This window comes from Barbus barbus, assembly GCF_936440315.1.
Source record: "Barbus barbus genome assembly, chromosome: 46".
Classification (NCBI taxonomy): domain Eukaryota; kingdom Metazoa; phylum Chordata; class Actinopteri; order Cypriniformes; family Cyprinidae; genus Barbus; species Barbus barbus.
The window spans coordinates 14,880,818-14,901,321 of NC_136724.1; the positions used below are offsets into that span (position 1 = coordinate 14,880,818).

Consider the following 20,504-nt stretch of genomic DNA (forward strand, 5'->3'; position numbering starts at 1 on the left):
CATTTTTTAAATATTTTTCTAAATGTAGATGTTGATGGGATTTCGGCAGCAGATCTGCCTGTATTTGCGCACATTTCAGAGACAAATGCTAGACAATCACCAGCAAGTAATGAAAGACGGAAAAAGAGAGATGGATCTTATTTGATTTTTTTTCTGTACATGTATTTTACATGTTAAAAAAACATGTATTGTCTTTTACCAAATGGTATTTGCAACTATATGGGGAGAGTGGGGTAAGATGCGTCTTGCTCACTAAATGATTGGATTTTATGCATCAAGGGCCCTACATACAAAGCTGCCTGTGATGGAGAGGTGCATTTAAAAAAGGCTAAACATTTCTTTGCATGTCAAAGTAAATAGTTCTACATGAAAGCCAACACAAAAGTATACAGTTTTAAAAATATATATCATGCACACTACTGTTCAAAGTTTAGGGTGAGTGAGATTTGTTTTAAAAATATTAATACTTTTATGTAGCATGGATGCATTAAATTAATCAAAAGTGACTGAAGAATTTTGTAATGGTACAAAAGATTTCTATTTACAATAAACGCTTTCCTTTTGAACCGTTTATTCATATTATATATATATATATATATATATATATATATATATATAAAACTTACCGACCCAAAACTTTGTAAGTCTTGTATATTGCTGAATTGCTTGTGTAAAAAAACAAAAATTATTTAGCTAAAGATTAGCCATGAATTATTAAACCATTTTCCAAAAACAATAGCTTTGTGGCAAGCTGTGCCAGTGGCTCTCCCAATAGTGAAACTGAACTTTGCCTTCAAAATACTGTTATTAATAATATAAATTAATTATTATTAAATATTCTTAATATTTAACCTTATCCTGGATATCTTGGTATATGAAAATGCAAATAATGTGCAGCAAAGTAAGACTTTACAAAGGTACTGTATAGTAAATATTTTTCTCCCTCATTTGTTATTTTAATTTAATATGTAAATTATTTCTTTCAGAGCTGGAAACAGTTCATCCAAATTCAAACATATCACAACAAATCTCAGGTATGAATGCTTCTGCATGCAGAAAAATAAAATGTTTAATTAAAGAATGTGTAGGGTTATTTGTTTGAAATATCTTCTCGCTGTCACATCATCTCAAACAGCACCACTGTGCCTCGGTGTCCAACACTCAAGACTACACACTCCACACAGCTAAATTCATAAAGATGCAAAGACCAATGCAGACCTTATGTCAGGTCACCCCGTTATCTTAAAATAACACTGTGTTTACACTACTTTAGGTTGTAAACCAAAAGTAATAACTAGCAATGCTTGGAAGAAGAATCTCATTGTAACTTTGGAATAAAAACTTCTTTATAAATCCAAAGTGTGACTCCATTTGTTGAACTTTGAGCAGGAGTAAAGGTGAAGCACACACCTCATTAAGCTATTGAGGTCACTGGCAGCTAACCACGCTGAGGGACTTATCAGTCTTGCAAGGTCAGCACTTGCCTCAGGACAACACTGCATTAACAACAACGAAGTGCCCTGCGCTGGAGAACCAATGCACTGATGTGGGATCTGCTCTAGTGCTGATAGCCTATCAAAAACAAATACACTTGAGAAGGCCTGAATGTCAGATAGACCCAGAGTTTGGGTCACTCTGAACTGGCTTCAAAGCCAGTGCTCGATTTCCAGATACCATGCTGTGGGAAAGTACAACCTTGACCCGAAACATGACATTTCGTAAGGGTTTAGCTGCCACTCATGCTTTTGAGGTTCACCTTGTCCGAGTGGGAACAGCAGGTTTGGCCAGCTGGTCTGCTAATGGCACGCATGCATGTCTTGCTGCTTTGGGCCCAGAACATGCTGTGGGAACAACCTGAAGTTTGCGGCAGCTGCTGGCTCTTATCGACACCTGAGTGGAGCACAAAGTTAACGGAGCGGGATAGGAGGAGAGCTGGAGAACATGCGATAATGAAACAGAGGAAGAGAACGGGGCAAATCCTGAGTGGCATTAGGTTTGGTGGCTCAGCGCCGCATGGGCTGAGGCGGAGGAGAACAGGAAGCTGACGGGCTTTGCCACTCTACTAGTTCATAGACCGTGAAAAGTAGGACATGGGATTACACAAGAACTTTTCATGCTGAGCTGAGTGCATATACTTACTAACCTCATAAAAATATTTAATAGGACAAAAAAGACATGGCAATTGTTTACTTTTTTTTTTTTTACTTTCAGTGCATGCATTCAATGCAAATACTGAAATTCCTCTACTTTTTTACTCTCCACAAATTAGTACAATTCAGCCCAGACTGCTGTCATGAACAGCTCAAAATGGCATAAAACATTGTTTTGAAGATAATTTTAACCTTAATTGTTACTTTTCTATGTTTTTTCTATTATCTTGGACTCTTTCAAGCACACAAACACGGTAATTCTAGCATGATTTTTTTTTAAGCAAACATTGAAAAACATTATTCTTCAAAAATGTCTGAAATGAATTCAACCCAAAGCACACAGAATTTCTTTAGCAGTTTTGTAAATCATTTCAGCCTTACATGTTACTACTTGTTTGTGAAAGCACTGATATTTCCATCAGGCAATGCAATTCTATCTTATGAATGTGTTTTCAGGAGCAAAAAGGCATGTGTGGTTTTATATTAACTCTTTATTCAGATAGCCACACCTAGTACCTAATGCCTAATATACAACATTCACCGACTTCCAAAAAAAAAAAAAAAAAGATTTATACAATTTACATCTCTGGAACTATTCATGTAAGATTAAATTAAAACTAAATAAAACACAGCTCCATGCATCCCCTTATGAAGTGAATGCACATAATTAACATGTTTCTGATCAGTGATTTGCAATGGAGCTTTCAATTTTAGTGTTGCAATGATCTACAGGTTAAAAAAAAACAAAACGGAAGAGGAACGCGTGTCATGATAATGGTGAAAACAGGACACTTGCAGGCACAGACGGAAGGGGGAGGGGGGCGTATGGAATGCTTGACAGCAAGAGATCCCTGGCAACCTGAGCAGGTGTTTGGGGTGGTGTGGTCCTGGCCCTGTGCAGGGGGGCCGGGGTGGTCTAGAGTTGTGTAAGGCTCACTTCCGGGGTTGGTGGATGTGCTGGTTGATGTGGTGGGCCGAGGGCAACTTCTGTACCGCAGGCACAGGTTTCTGATGGGCCACCTGGGCAGCAGCAGGGGTGAAGTCTTTATCCCCCTGAGAAGGACAACCAATAACAACACAGCTAATTACAATATGTGCATATGATAAGTGACATGGCAAATGCCTCGTGTGCAGTAAATCACACCAATAATTGTACAAAACTCAGTCGTGGTTCTCTAATCTGATTGGCCGAAGGGTGTTCCAAGAGTACTTGGTTCTTAACCAGGGCTGCTTTTCTCAAAAGCATCGTGAGAATTTAAAGGGGACCTAACACGCACCGTTTCACCCAATCTCATATTAATCTAGAGTACCTATAGAGTAGTACTGCATCCTTTATATCTCCAAAAAGTCTTTAGTTTTATTATATTAATAAAAGAAAGTTACAGCTTCACGATTTTCTCCGGAAAAAGCCGAGCTCCTGGAGGCGTGCCGTGTGGGCGGAGCTAAATAGTGACGAGCACTTGCACCGATTGCCAACAAAACAGACATTTGATGCCGTTTCACTTACCATCTGCAGTTCTGAATCATGATCGGGATCTTTTATAGCTGGGACTGCTCCATCTTTCAGTATTAAACTATGTGCAAATCCAGCGTTGAACTGGGCCTTGTTTATAAAACGTTCGTCAACAAAAAACTTGAGAAACTCCATTGCTGCCCCGGAAAAACAAACTATATCCACTGTTCACGTAACGGTGGGTTCTTTTTGGAAGGTGAACAAGGTTATCTTTCCCTTACAACCAAAAACACATTTCTTTAGAGACATTCCTCCCGAGGGAGTCCTGTGCAGTGCTGCCGAATGAAACTCGTTGATGGGCGCGCTCTCGCTCTGGTCGATGCGTGCACGGGCGCGTTCTTACGGGAGAAATGCCCATATAAGGAGTTCCACTGTCGTTTACGTCAACAAGAACCACGATCGAAAAAAACTCCGAAACTTTTTTTGCCACAGAAATACTCTATTATATGTCCAAATTTATTTTTTTTAACTTTGTCCATGCTTAGCATGAGAATCCAACTCTTTAACAGTGTAAACAACTCTGAATGCATGAAACAGCATTGTACCCCCTTTAAAGAAAATTAGAAATATTGTTTTGGCAACTAACCTTAATAAGCTGAAGCACTAAAATGACTAAATGGTAGTGAATACAAACGTAAACAGAACTAATCAAAATTAAATTGAAATTAAATGTAATGTAATTTGAACAATTAAAATGAATTTTTGTTTATGTTTTGAGAAAAAAAAATATAAAAATTTGTAAATGCTTAACATTATTTTGCTTCAAAAGTTTGAAACATATAAATAACAGTGTTCCCATTTGAAAAAGACATTAACTTTCCTTTTATCTAGTTCTAAATGTTACCTTTTGAAAAGAAAGCTGTAAATACCACAACATAAAATTATTTTCTGCTCAGAACGAACATGTGACTGTTTTGTAATGTAAAACATTAAATTTCTAAGGAATATCACTCACAGCTGTGCTGTTGCTCAGAATGTACCAAAATGCTATATTGCTTAATTATGACGAGTCATATCAGCAACAAAGACATCTCTATATATTTTCTGGTTGCCATCTTTTTAAAAATCTAAACTACTTTTTAAGAGATGCTGAGAGCTCTTTGCCTTAGTTTCATGTCTATATTAACATGAAAAGAAAAGCGGCACACAGAAGCATCTGATATGCAGCCGCTGGATGCCCAGTAAGGATAAAAATCCTATTGCGAGAAAGCAGCAGTCGCAGACATTCTTCAGCATCACTTTAATCTGTATGAGAGAGTGTTTCAGAGCAAATATGTGAAGCTTTTGAAGTAGATTACGGGGTGGACAGTCCAAGACAGTTTAACAAGCCAAGACTGAACACAAGCATGGCATTTTCTGTTTTCTGTCTGTTTACCAGCTTGCCAGAGGACAAAAAGAGCCTCAGATGTGAGTATTTAGAGAGGAAATATTGCAGAAATTGTGCCACTTGAGCACTATTTAGATCACTTCAAAGTAAAAGGAGCCCACTGCCTCAGTAAAAGTGCTCCATGTGCATCTAGGGTCACACACTGTGACATGCATAATCAAACAAAATGTTCTCTTATACACCTGATGTTTAAATCGAGGACTGTAAATAAAAATATAGCAAAATCTCCCACATAACGCTGCACGCTCATCCTTGTAAGTGTGCACAGATGGATGCATTATGTCACAGCCTCGATCAAGACACAATAAATCCTGAGACGCGGCCAATCCTGTGGCGGCAGAGCGGATTAAGGTCAGCTTGGGCTGGAAATGAGCAGAGTGGACTCTATGGGACGAGCTCTTCAACAAACCAAATACAGAGTCTCAAGTGCATTGGACTATTGATATCATCTCTATAAGTGATGCAAGATTAAAACGCCTTTTATCAGAGCAAACTGTCTATGTCTGAGCCTCGGGCTCGGGTTTCAGAAAGCCAAGCGTCAGTGATTTTAAATATGAGCAGGTTTAAAATTAATTTGGTGCTGCTTTTGATTATTTAAAGAACCATTCACACCAGATGCAAATATTTGTTTGCAGGTAAATGTTTGAATATGAATAAGGTGTTCCTATGGTGCTATTCAAACTGAGTATAAACATTCACATGCTTCAATATTTTTTATACGTACAGCAGTCCAAAATGTCAAAGTAAAACTGACAGACCGATAAGATTTAAATATGTACATAATAGAATAAAATAATAGAAATGTATAATATTACACATTTTGTGTACATTAATGTATACATACAGAAAAACCTACTGTCGGCAGACCAACTGGTGCATTTATACATCAGTGTCACCTACAGTACAAGGGAGAATTTAGCCTGATAAACATTCAGTTATCAGTTTTTGGTATGAATAGATCTTTTGCAAACAGCGGCGGTTGCTCTTAAGTTGCTCTGGATGAAGCCAATAGACAGTTAACTGGTAGAGACCAATAAAAAACTTAATGTTGGACCAGAGACAATCTGGCCTTTGATTTAGATGTTATGTAATCAATTGGCATGTGTACCTACCTTAGTGACAACTCCTGAGACCACAACAGGTAGCTTTGGTGGGCTAGAGATCGGGGAAAATAAGAAAGCCACAGTTACAAACAAAGCATTTATAAAAAAAAAAAAAAGTTTAAATATATGAGCTTGTTAATGAAGTATAAGCAAAACAGATGATAAAGCGTCTATGAAGCAAACCAGTCTCATGTCAATTGTAAATAAGCCTGTATATTAATCAGTCTCTGATTTTTTAGCATCATTAGTTTTTCCACAGGGAATATGTGAAGGAGAACACGAATAACTCTGTATTCTGGTAATGAAGAACACCACTCATATTTTAGAGAGGGGGAAAAATCCTTTCACGGATTTCAGCCAGATTTGGCACAATAATGCTGCCTTGTGTCTAGGCAAGAGATACCTTTACACTAAATTTATTCAAACGATGAAGGCCAAAGTTTGTTTGCTGGTAAGATGGGTGAAACGAGATGAGGTTTCCAAACATATATTTATAAGAGAGGTTTATAAGAGATCCAATACATGTGAATGTGAATTTCAGTAAACTATCCTCTTCTTCCATCTAGATCCTCTCCAACTACATTAACTAATTTTACTCTTAACGTTACAGATTTGAATGTATAGCAAATCCCACTGTATCTCAGACTGACATTCTTGCATTACAGACTTTGAATGTACATCGATATTAAATTTTACTTAAATGGCTGTATTTAATTAAGTATACAATATACTTTAAGGTTAATATTTGAAAAGTAAACTTTAAAAAGATAATATTGAATAAAATATTACACAATAATTACTGAATTGTAAGTTATTGAATGTGAATAGTTATGAATATTTAATGAATTATTATAAATATTTGGATATTAATTATTTTACTTAAGATATATTAAGATTTTGTATTGTAGTAGCTATATCACAAAGCCCAAAAGATATAGCAAGGCTTTGTGACAGATCATTTATCAGCATCCACAAATATATATTTTATAATTTTATCAATGTCGAGCTGACAGCAGATTGTCGGCTGCATGAAATCAAAGTGTGAGGCCTGTGCTGATTAGCTGAAGGTCAACAGGCAGCATCATTATGTACGCGGGAGCTCAAGTAAAATCGAGCTCAATCAGAGACCGGACGCGGCTGTCAGCAGATGCCCTCTACTCCACAGAACCGCTGGAAGGAAGCGTCTTCTCCGTCCGGACACGTATCTAATCGGATGCATGGATGGAATGCTAATGCAGCAAATTAGCTACAGCACTGATGGAAACAACATCATATAGATTTCGCATTCTGCATGTGTGATCCACATTCACCGGGCCAACAATTACAGCGGGATTAGCATGATAATTATTCTTCTAATTGTTGGCTATCATGGAATACAAATCAATTAACAAGATACTTCCTAAATAGCTATTTGTACATTGGTTAACATTAACCAATAGACCGCATGGCACTGATGAGGTCAACTGAAAAGTAAATGCTTTTTGATATTATATTTTTTGGGGAAATAATTTACACTGAATCCACTGTTGAATCAATCAAATATACAATAAACTATACTATAATTTACTGATTCTAAATTACATGACAGAAATTAGTAATGTAATCCATTACATATTTTAGGTAATATAATCAGACTACTTTTTGATTACTTTTCACCCAACTTGTTCATCACATTGATTTAAATAGGATAATATTGCACCGTATTGACATTAAAATGCAAAGAAAACATAACGTAGGCATAACAGAAAGGAAAATATTAAACATTAAAAAGAATTAGGGAGAATTAATAAATTATGAATAATTTGTGAATGAGTGACTATGTTTAAAATTAATCAATCAAAAAAGTAACTGTAGTCTCATTTCAGTATTTAAAAATTGAATTTAATCTAATTACAAGCACTTCATTTTTGGAATCTGATTATGTAATCCAGATTGCATGTAATCAGTTATTACCCAGTTCTGCTGGTGAGTAAATGATGATAAAATATAAATATCATAGGTGAACTCTTCCTTTAAGTCCTGGTCAGTTCTCAAGGCCTGCATGTGGAAACTAGGGGGCGGGGATAGTAAGCGGAGGGGTCTGACGCAAAACCAGGTGCTCCAGGCAGTGGGTAAGGTACAAAATGGTCTATAAAAATTCCCGAGGGACAGGGAATTTACCGCCACCATCATGAACATGGCCCCAGGCTTGAGCAAGCCGTCAGCCTCAGAAATGACTCTCATTCATTTTCCAAAGCCAACCGTTTCCCTTAAAGCACTAAGTCAGAACAGAAGGTCAAGAGTGATAATTGACCTTGACAAGAAAAATGGTCAATTGGAAATAGAATTATAAATGTCAAAGAGAAAGTTTGAAGAGTGGCCGATTTCCAGTAGCCCCTGTAAAGTACTACTGCAGCTGTAGTACATTACACCACCGCTCGCACGCTGCAGGAAACAGAGCTAGAAAAGGAGAAAATTCAGTCGTTATCACAGCGTGAGACACATCCTGATGTCTCAACATTCTTGAGACTGAACATAAATGAGGGCATTGTGAGAAAGGGCTCCATCTCTAATGCTGTGAAATCCAGTATGTCAGAAGTTTGTGGCTTTCATCTCGCTGAGAAGCCAAGGAAACTCCAAAGATAGCTCAAGACAGTGAAAAATAGAGAGAGAGAGAGAGACTTGCCAAAGGGATAATCTCACTTTGAGGCATAACAGTGCTGCTCAACCTGTCTCATAGCTTCCTATCTTTTAAAAGAGACAGCTGTATAATCTCAGATTAACCGGACACTCCATTTTCTAAGGGCAAAAATCTTATAAAGCCCTGTTTCAAGAAAATGTGAGATTTTGGGATCAAATGCCAAGTTGCTGAAATCATACTGTGAATGAATTCAAAAAAGCAAGCAGGATTATATTTCTAAACTGTTATAGCTTGTTTAGATTTTGCTGAATGGAAAAGGATGAGAACATAAAAACTGATAAAATACATCTTATCTATTTCTCCTTTGGAGGTTATTCAAAAAGGTATGTATTGGGATATAATTATTAACCCCAATACTTTGAACTTACTTTGTGTACAGATTAAGATTTATCATACATAAAAATGTAAATCGGGTACACAGTTCACCCAAACTCCTTTCTCAGCAACGCCATTCCTCAGCTGAGGGTGGCAGCAGTGTGCTTGGGTTTACACCAGGCCAGAGACGTTTTAAGTCTTAAAGAGTGTCTAATTTAGGTAAAATCACTGATGGAAAAAACACAAACTGAAATAGATTACAAGGTTAATATGAAGGTCAATAACTGAAATACTTAAGTGAAAGCCAAGGCAGAATTTTCTTGTGCAGAAGACAGTCTACAATTTATATAGAAGGCAGCAGTGTCACATGATCCTTCTAAAATAATTCTAATATGCTGATTTGACGTTTAGTTATCAATTATTGAAGCTTAGTTATTAACAATAATTCTTGTTATTAAGGTTGAGGAAGTATTTGTTGCTTAATATTTTTGTGAAAACCGTGATGCATTTGTTTCCAGAATTCTTTGATAAATGGAAAGTTTCCTTGGTGAATAAAATTAATGTAGATTTTTAAATCTCTCTTACTTATTTGTGTTTTCCACAAAAATATTCGTTAATATCAACACAGTTAATATCAATACTGATAATAAGAAATGTTTCCCAAGCAGCAAATCATCAAATTGGAATTATTTCTGATAGATCATGTGACACTGAAGACTGGAGTTGTGTGTGTGTGTGTGTGTGTGTGTGTGTATAACACACAACAGTAATATTGTGAAATATTACTACAATTTAAAATAACGATTTTCTATTTTAATATACTGTAAAATATAATTTATTCATGTGACGCAAAACTGATTTTTCACATGATCTTTCCGAAATCATTTATTAATGTTGGAATCATTTTTTGCTGCTTAATATTTTTTGGGAACATGTGATACTTTTGTCAGGATTCTTTGATGAATAAAAAGCTAAAAAAAAAAAAAAAAACTGCATTTATAAAAAATAAATAAATTATATATATATATATATATATAAATTGTTTTTTTAAATATAAGTATTTACCATAACTTTTTATTGATTTAACACATCCTTGCTAAAAAATTTAAATAAATAAATGACCAACCCCAAACATTTAAACGGTATTATTCTTTTTTAAAAGAATGCCGTTCTGTTTTTCTTTTCTTTTTTTACTTTTTATTCAAAGAATACTGAAAAAGTATCACAGGTTCCAAAATACATTAAGCTGCAAAAATGGTTTACAATATTGATATAAATGAGCATATTAGATTGATTTCTGAAGGATCACTGTGACACTGAAGACTGGAGTAATGATGCTGAAAATTCAGGTTTGCATCACAGGAATAAATTATGTTTTACAGTATATTAAAATAGTAAACCATTATTTTAAATTGTAATATTTCATGATATTGTTTTTTTTCTGTATATTTGATCAAATAAATGCAACTTCTATAGAGATTTCTTTAAAAAAACATTACAAGTCTTTCTGATCTCAAATTTTTGAGTGGTATATATATATATATATATGATGTGGGAAGACCCCCTGTAGAGAGTGATAGAGATTGTGTGTAGGAAGAGAGTGAGCTGGGACATTACAAGCAAACTCAGCTTCAGGAGCAAAGGCAACTAACAAGTCGGCACAGACGCTCACAACTTGCTGTCGTCATGGCAACCACGTGGTATAGCTTTTATTTACTGATGATCTAAATCGGGAGGAAACAGCAAAAACCTCTCATCTGGAGCTGAGGGAATGAACCGTACAAACGAAGCAAAATTGGACTGGACCTGAAGGTCTCAACATCAACAGAATATAAACACAGGGATGGACGGAGGAAAGCATCTGTAAAACAGAGCTCAGAGTAGTTCACTCTTGCTGGCGGCTGAAACCATAATCAAATGAACCAAAATATTCAATAAATGAACATGAAATGACATGAGCAGGAGTTTGTTAATGAGAGGTGTTACAATTCTGCTGAGCTTTCTGTGTGGCCTGATGATAGGTTAGAAAAACCACACACAGGTGGCACGACACAGACACAATAGCACTCTGATGAATGGCTTGCTATAATTACTATTATCCGATTAAAAAGCCCTTCCCCTCTGAAATGAACTGAGGTATGGGGTAAAACGGCATCGGTATCTGTTCCTTATAATCATACAACAGTTTGCAGTAGTGAAACTAACTAAATTAGAAATTCACATTCCTGCCAAAAACCGATGATGAAAAAATGGGAAACACGTGTTGCCAAACTAAAATACTCACAATTAAGACCGATTTTAGGATCCAGTTGGGCAAAAATCTAGATAATGCACAAAAGATCTTTTCCTCAGGGCAGATGGGGAAGTCAGATTTGGACTTTAGTTATGCAGCTCCATGTGTGGTTTGACTGACAGGAGGAACATTTGAAAAGTAACTTCTGTGGTAATGAGATAACATATAGTTATACAAAAGTTCTTCCGACACAGCAGTGAGGCAAATTTAAGCAGATTAACTGAAACAACACACCAAGAGCCCATTATTCCAATAGCGTCAGCACACATCGCTAAACAGTGCAGAGAGGGAAACTAGCGTGGAAATAATTGTCATCAAACTGTCTATTTTTATTTTCCTTTTTTTCGTGTTGCTTTATTGAAAGTTAGCACCCCTTGCCAATTTTCACAGGAACGCAGGCTGTGGGATGCGCTTTAGCAGGGGCTGAAATGTGGTGTTGTTTCCCCCAGCGCAGTGGATGAAGTTACTGTGAAATGGCCAAAAATTGACTGCAGTGTGTGAGAATAGTCGCAATCCAGCCTATGAGCTACTACAGAAACAGCTTCTGCTCCAAGGTTCAACTAATGACCTGAATCTGCCTGCCTGTTACCAGCAATCACACTCCATGTGTTACACACACTCTTACCGTCTCATGAAAACTGTTACTTGACATACTGAGATGCCTTAATATTCTGACTAATTATTTCAATGAAACCAAACAAAAATCCACGTCACAAAATAAGCAATGTTATAAAATGTATGTATATATGTGTGTGTGTGTATAATATATATATATATATATACATACACTAAATTTTTAAGTTACCGGCCATTCATAACTTCTATTTGCCAAAAAAATGTAAAAACCTGAAATAAACCAACAGCTTGAGGTTGTCTACACTGGACGTGACAAAGCGACCATTGCAAATCATTTTGTGTCAGTACTAAGGGTGTGTGATATTGACAAAAAAAAAATCTCAATATTTTATGGGATTTTATCGATAAAGATAATTAGATGATAATTTGCTGAGTGTGTTGTTGTGCTGACATCTTAAGGACTGCCGTGGACAGCTGACTCCTACAGTTTTTGATATTCTTCATATTCTGTGTGGTCAGTTCACAGCAGTGATAGAAATTAATCTTTTCCAAAAAATTTGAATTGATTTGAACCTTTTATGGGCATTTTTACCTTTTATAGTCATTTTTTCTAAAAGTGTGCATCATCTTTTGAGTCAAATTCTTACATTTAATCAATCAATTATAATAATACATTTAGGCTGTTATTAAACAAATGAAATCAGTATCAAGAAAATTCATCTTTGCAGAGGTTTATGGCAATTAGATGTATTTTCACATTAATGCAGCTTAGAGGGACATGCAATGCTTTAACCTGCAGTTACAAATGCATAAATAAAGTTTTGATATTTTAAACATGAAATGTTAAATACTGATATTTGAAATTATTTAAAAAATGAAAAGATACTTTAAATGTCAAATTAAAACCGCCAATAGGTGGCAGCAAGTCACTGTTAATAAGCGAGTCATTGCGATTGAACTGAATCATTTAAACAGGAACGAAACACCGTCATGTTGCTCAGAGACGCAAAACAGCGCTGTGGATGTGTTCGGAAAAAAATTTTGTTGGCAAAATAGAGCAAAAACAGGCAATAGGGTGTCTAAAACATAAGTCTCTTGATATTAACTTTATTGAATTGTTGTATAAAATCAAAAAACGGCACTCCTTATATTTATAGTTATTTATTAACTATATAAATATATACATTTCCTGCCCCCTTATCTTGAATTATGTAATCATTTTAATGCATATTAATAGACTGAATCAAGCAGTGAAAGAACGCACTCTAAAGTTAGTGCGTTCATGTCGCGTATGCGTGCACTCTGTAGGTGTGTTTTGTTTGGTTTTTGCAATATACTCGATAATGTCATGATGTCTCACGAGTTCAGTTTTTGCGCTAAACCTGCACAGATTTGGCTTGCATGAACTTCCCCAAGAAGTTAATGAGTAACCCGCCAAATTAGCTAGTGATTTGACGACGTTACCTGCCACAGCTGATTTTTACCCCATTTGGCAGGTGTTAATTTCAAACCCTGATAATATTATATTATTCACTACTGCTCAGTTGGCTAATACTGCCATTATTTAATTAATCAAAAGTAACAAACTTTGTTAGAAAAAAAATAGTTCTAATAAATGCTGTTCTTTTGGATTTTCCATTAATCAAAGATTTATCCCTCTATTCTCTGTTCATATATTCTTATTCATATCTATTCATTTTACCCATGAAAATATTAAGACTGTATTACAACTTAAATATTACAACCGTTTTCAATTATGCTATTGATAATTGTTTTTAGATTACTAAATCAGCATATTAGAATGATCATGCAACACAGAACAAATTACATTTGATTCAAAATTACAAGTATTGCAAACTGCAACAGTACCTTACAATATTACTGTATTTTTGATAAAATAAATGAAGCCTTGATGAGCATAAGAGACTTCAAAAACATTCAAAAAAATCTCAACCCCCCCAAACTTTTGAACAGTAATGCATATTACGAAGCACGCAAAAAGAGGCGCAACTGTTTTAGCGAATGTTGCATGCTTGGATACTCCTGATGACAAAAATTATGGATCATTGCAAATCGCGGATGGCCAAAATATACTTTGGATTAAGTATGAAGAAAGGACAGGGAAGACAGCGGAGGCATCAAGGAGTGAGCTCACCAGCACAGCACATCACATTAGCATCTCAGACCCATTCCATTTTGGCCTCCGATCCATCTGAGAAGCCTAAATCACATTTGACAGGTAGTCCCCAGACAGTGCCACTTGACTTGCTTCGACAAATGTGCAATTTTTTCATCAGAAGCCACCTGCTTACAAGCTATCCCTCTGATAGCAAAGAGAACATGGAGGAAGAGTGAACAGAGCAAGACATGGGAGAGTGTGTGCATGTCTGGCGTATTCGGCCACTGGACACACTTAAAAATGTATTATTATCTATAATAAAAGATGAAAAACAGAGCAGGAACGCTTCAATCAAACTGAAACTCAATTTTGAGATGGACTTTCTCACTCCAGAGCTGCTCATAAAAGGTTCAATGATCCGTGGCCAAGGAAAGCATTAGACTTCATCCTGATCTCACTGAAAACATCTGTGAATTGGTTTAAAGGCACGTATGGGAGTATTGTGAAGGAATAATGTTTGCAGAGGACACTGCTTAGCTTTCGCCAAACAAAACCAACCCAGATGAAGGAAATCGAGTGCAAGATGACAATTCAGGCATGTTACTTCAGGCCATTGTTCAGCTTTGGCTCCTTATACCAGGCCTTGTACAACTACTGTACAATTTCCCTCATTCCAGCGTTCTGAAACTAAACTCACTTTCTGAGGATGTGTTGTGAAGGATTTTGTTTCAGTCTCTCTCTGTTGTTGAGCTTCTATTTGCAACTATTGTCTTGCATTTTGTCCTTGTCTGGTTCATTATATTGGCAAATTCTTTTTCTTTTGACTCACTAAATGTGTGTCAGACATCTTTAATGGCAAGCATTCAGCAAAATGACTCACTTTTGCTGATGGATTATTGTGTTTAGTTTTGTGAGTCCCCCACATGCATACATTATAATAAAGGGCCACAAGTAACATGGTGGATCAGAAGCAAAACTGTCTCCTTGGTTGGTAAATGTAATTTGATTATCTATATCACTTCCAAAATTAGGGTATGATCATTTCACTTTTTTAGTGGCCCTAAATATTAACATTAATATTAGCTCTGAGCGGTTCATTTCCTTTGATTTGGAATTATGAGTTTCTATGGCAACACTATTAATCAAAATGAGCCACTATATAATATGTATCTTTTTTTTTGCAAATGCCTTAATCTTACATAAGTTAGTTATTCATCTCTGTGTTATATATATTATTTAATCAGATTCATGTCAGATTATTCTAGCTTTATTTTGACATCATAAGTACTCAGTTTTAGAATTATTAAACAGAAATATTACTAAAGAATTTTACTACTAAAGTTGCTGCCACTTCTGCATGACAGTAGTCAGAAGATACAAGTCAGAGCGTATTTGAAGTTGTGATTATGAGTTCTACGAAGATGTGAACACTTTTTACAAGTCAGAACCCTTGTAATTTTGTTAATTACGGTATAGTGTGAATGAGCTATTGTTGCTTATTTAGTGACTGAAAATCACTGTATGCAGTTACATAAATACAGATACATACAGAAAAATGCTGAAATGATAATAAAATCGATTAAATGTATTCCAATTATATTTAAATATGAGAGTATTTTAAATTTAACAGCAATAATTAGTTAATATAATACATTCATTAAATTAATTCACTTAGCATTCACTTGAAAAAAGTAAATAGATTTACATATTTTTATATTAATATTAAATATTTGGAAAAATAAAACATTTATAGAAGATGATTTCTCCTGTATTGACTTGTTCCTGTTTTTATTTTGCCTAACTTTAAATGAAACCCCTCTGATTAAATAAGAAAAACAAAAAAAATAAAAACAATTAAATTGGGAGTTTTGGGAATCAACACAAAGGTGAAGAAACATCCATTAATCAGCCAAGCAGACAAAATAACTAGCCTATAACATACTATTAGCCTATAACTACAACAAAAAAGATTGAATTAACTGATAATAACCAACCACCATAATAACCATGCAAAGAATCTCATTGTTGTCAACAACTAAAACAAGCTTTGGAGAACCATCTGAGCACAAAGAGACTACACAGGAAAATGGCGAGTTTCCTCTTGGCTTGCCAGCGGTGCAAGAAAATGCCAAACCTAATAACGTGGGTGGACGGATCACATTCTAACATCACAGTGCTTGGGCACTGAAACCACATTACAACCTCTTCTCTGAAATGTCCCGCTCGCGAACGGCTGCCACGTTTCTGAAGGAAAGCCAAAGAGATATTAAAAGCAGCTTTAAGCTTGTTCAGGAATGATACACCACGTAGGATTTCCTGCAGCAGGTTGAGCGAGCTGATAAGGGCTCGCTTGCAGACCCGCTGTAACGGGATGCCCCATCAGTCATCAGGTACCAGGGTGGAGGGGATTGCTAAAAAAGCCATAAAGCCCACCAGAATCAACAGTCAAACTCTGTGAACACACCTCAGTAGCGCTGAAAACTGGTCAGCTATAACAAAACACAAAAGCAAATGGAAATCTGAGCACTGTAAAACTTCCGCACTGCACATGTGCAACTAACAGATAGAAAGCTACCTAGCAACAAGAAAGAAATCCAAACACACTCAACCACAATGAAGAAAAAGGAAAAAAGAACATGTGGCGATATCCGGCTGTTGCTACATTTTCCTAACTGACACACCCAAGATTGCTACGTTGAGTTTGCAACCAAAAATGATTGTCATGTGCTTACCAATACAGAAATGTGTTTAAAGATGGCCAAATTCACCTTCACTCTTAGTCATCGAGAGACAGATGGGCACTAACAGTGACTTCATCATCATATTTAATATTCTGGTTTAGTGTGGGCTACTTCACCACAGAGCAGAGAAAGTCCAAGCTAAGAAAAACATTTCTTGTTTTAACCTCTCCATGTGCCCACAGTCACATGGGAATTGCACACCTGTGTCACTGATCAAATGTTCAACTCAGACTCAATGCTGAACCAAGGCTTTAATAGCATTACTAAAGTCTATAAAGATTCGTGTTACTTAGAAGTTGCATGATTAATCGCATTAAAAATTAAAACAAGATATGGCTTAGTGCAATTATCAAATCACAAAAGATGCAATTCAATTTAATAAATGTATTTACTGTGCGTTTTCTTACATGCCAGCAGCTCATGATCTGCTGTTTTCAGTGTTTCAGAGAAAAAAAAAAAAAAAAACATTTTAAATAGAAACTTCTGACAAAATTGAAAATATCTATTTAAACAACAATCGATCACAGTCTAATATTATTATTCAAAATATCCACCTGCAAAATTCAGCGACTGACCAATCAGAATGAAGTATTACAGTGAGCTTTGCAATAAATTTAAATAAAATGCTGCTTCTCTTGATAAGAGGCTGGTTATTGCTGGAAATAGTTTATCTGAGGAGGTTTTAAAAGGTTGGTAGAGTGTAAGTAAACAAAATTAAAAAGCATAAACATGAGCATATAGATACTACAGAGTTATGAAGTGATGTTTAAGAACTGAAACCTATTTTGATTTTGATTCTCTGTTGGAGAAGTATCAGAATTATAAGACTTATGAGCCTAGAATCTCTTCAAATATACTTCATAAAATCAATCAATAAAAAACAAAGCAATAATGCAATAAAAGCAATAATAATTCTGACAAGCTATAGCTGAAAATAGAGACAGCCATATGCTTCACTAGAAAAAAACAGTGTGTGAGTGCAGAGGTGTATGGTGAACTGGAATTGAAATTCATTTCAGAAATGTGAAGGTCAGCATACTTACATCTCAGTCTCATATTCTTTACTGTCTTTGTCATTCTTCTTGTCTGGCACATCATTTCCAGACTGATGCTTCTGAACTATCCGCATGCCTCCTGCTTTCACTGCCACAAATAAACAGCATTTATTACACAATATCATCAAATAATATAAATCACATGTGGCCGTTTTAATGTGCAACTTTATGCTATCTTTTTTCCCTTGGCCTAGTTTTAGGGCCATTACACACGTTATCTGATTTCTTGTGTACTTTACTCCGCACTGACAGATATGCTGACAGAGTGAAAGACAATGGAAAAATCACACGTTTACATTTTGTGAAAGGAAAAATATTTGGATGAAAAGATCCAAAATATCTTGCGCCACGTCACACAATCAAACATGGTTGATCTTTAACATACACTGCCTCTTAGAGACAAATGGCTACTTGGGAAGAGCTTGCAAGCAGCATAACACCACATCAGCTAAATCATGCACTAGGGAAATTCCATAAAACTATGCCTTTCACATCCCTTGTGAGCATATGTGTAAACAATGAAGAGCTGACACCAACTCTTACTCTATTATAGGTTTTTTCTTGACGCGCCAACCATGTTGGACGTCTTTTTGTGCCCATTCCAGCTGTCTTTCCAACTTATCCTTATTTCATTATATGTAATAATAATCATATTACACACACATACATTTATACATATATATATATATATATATATATATATAAAATTGTGCCTCATGCATCAACCCTGCTATCAAACACCCCCATATATATATATATATATATATATATATATATATATATATATATATATATATATATATATATATATATATATATATCACCATGTTTTTGCACAGTAAACAAACTTAGAAACATCTAAAAAAACACCCTGAGCACATGGCTAACAGAACTAACAACCCTGTTATTTCATTTATAGGCATAGCTATATCCCAACAAATTTATTTATACAGCAGCATTAACCCGGGATGGCTCAATGCAATTTAATTAACATTTATTAAATAAGAGATCCAATGCAATGTCTAAAATCCACAATAATGCACTTTATAAATCACATTTTCCAAATGAAAAAGGCGTCCATTGGTGGATTGATCCACTAGACTTCCCACAAGCAGAAAAACAACAGCAGCAGAAGCAGTAGCACAGACACATTACCAGCAGGAAGATGTCCAGCTTTGGTCTCGATTTTCTCTTTGGGCGGCGATGACATGGTTGCTGTCAAGCGCTTCTTCCAAAGAGTCGCTTCGTTGTCTTCAAAATAAAAAAATCCTTCAGTTTCCTGGCTAAAATTAACGCACACTTCTGTCGACTTCGTCAACGTGGCTTTTTCCTGCCCATTGTTTGGCAACGGTGCGTGATGACGCCAGTGGTTAGCTCCAACCAATAGGAGCGTTTATTGAGGAAGGACGTGCCTCCTCTTTACTATGGAAAGTCTGGTGGAACATACGAGGAGAATCAGAAAATGTTAACCTGCATGCATTTGTAGAAGAGCCGTGTAGCTTTTATTAATAAATTCATACTAGCCCAAACAAGTGATAGAGAGAGGGAAGAAAATGGTATTGATGGTAACATATTACTCACATGAGATTAGGTCTTTTTCATACCTGAGATCATTAACTCAATTAATCCTACTGGATATACAACCCAGACAGCACGTCTGCAAGTGTCTGTTAAAGATCACTTGATCTGGAAAGCATCTGACAGACGTCTGTTTTACATACATTCCAAATCATAAACATCTTAAACAGACGTCTATTTGACATCTGATAGGAAACGTCCTATAGACACATGGACCCTTTTCATGTTAGTAAACATTGTGACGTTTTTCTGTGGGCGGAGCTTGGGTGGTAAGATCCCCCTGAACGCTTCACTAAGGCTAGTTATGAAGTCTGTTAGCGTGTTTGTTTTTTAACAAAAACTTGAGAAATTCCGATTTTACCTGCATACTGTCCGGGACCGCGTTATTTGATAAGGTTAATTTTAACGGACTAAATTGGCCGACCTGTACTCACTCAAAGGATGGACGATCTGACAGGATTCCCTCCGGTTGAGTAACCTGTATAGTAAAGACAAACTCACCGTGTATCTAGATGTAATATATATTTCAATTTCAGCAGGCAACTATTTTTACAGCTACATTATTATTCCAGCCACAAATACTCATAATAATGTATATACACACGATTAAGCATATAAATGGTCAGTTTGTTGTTTTGCACACATGCACACAGACATGATTTCATACAGGACATAGTACTGAGATCCATAAGAAATCTTTAGACGCGCCCATAACAACAAAAGACAATACTTTATTAAACCTTTTCTGATTAGTGTACGCTGCCTGCAAACACAAGCTTTTCTGACGATCGTTTGCTCGTTTTATCTCAGCTGTTGTCGTTTTTTTTTTTTGTCTGGCAATTGCAGCAGCGTTAAAATGTCAATGTTTCAAAATTCTGACTTTATTCTGGCAATTCCGAGATTATATCTCACAATTCTGATAAGAAACATCAACTCGTCATTCTCTTTTTTGAGTTATGTCCCACACATCTGGCTTTTTTCCCAATCAGAATGG

General features: G+C 35.9%; 1 protein-coding gene across 1 annotated transcript; it reads right to left on the bottom strand.

Annotated features, from left to right (window-relative positions):
• Positions 1 to 939: 939 nt before the first annotated feature.
• LOC306864672 (death-associated protein 1 homolog) lies at positions 940 to 19,365 on the bottom strand. Its single transcript, XM_079408827.1, has 4 exons — positions 19,088 to 19,365; positions 17,921 to 18,020; positions 6,163 to 6,205; positions 940 to 3,203 (listed from the first exon to the last, which is right to left on the bottom strand). Exons 1-4 carry the CDS (start codon positions 19,140 to 19,142, stop codon positions 3,084 to 3,086), a joined length of 318 nt encoding a protein of 105 aa, XP_079264953.1. The 5' UTR covers positions 19,143 to 19,365; the 3' UTR covers positions 940 to 3,083.
• Positions 19,366 to 20,504: the final 1,139 nt, after the last annotated feature.

Bases quoted from the DNA above. Each gene is read 5' to 3' on its own strand.
- LOC306864672 (XM_079408827.1), bottom strand. From the start codon at position 19,142: ATGTCATCGCCGCCCAAAGAGAAAATCGAGACCAAAGCTGGACATCTT. The intron at 18,021-19,087 runs GTAATGTGTCTG...TATTTGTGGCAG, and splicing joins AGCTGGACATCTTCCTGCTG to TGAAAGCAGGAGGCATGCGG. The intron at 6,206-17,920 runs GTAAGTATGCTG...CCCGATCTCTAG, and splicing joins AAAGAATATGAGACTGAGAT to CCCACCAAAGCTACCTGTTG.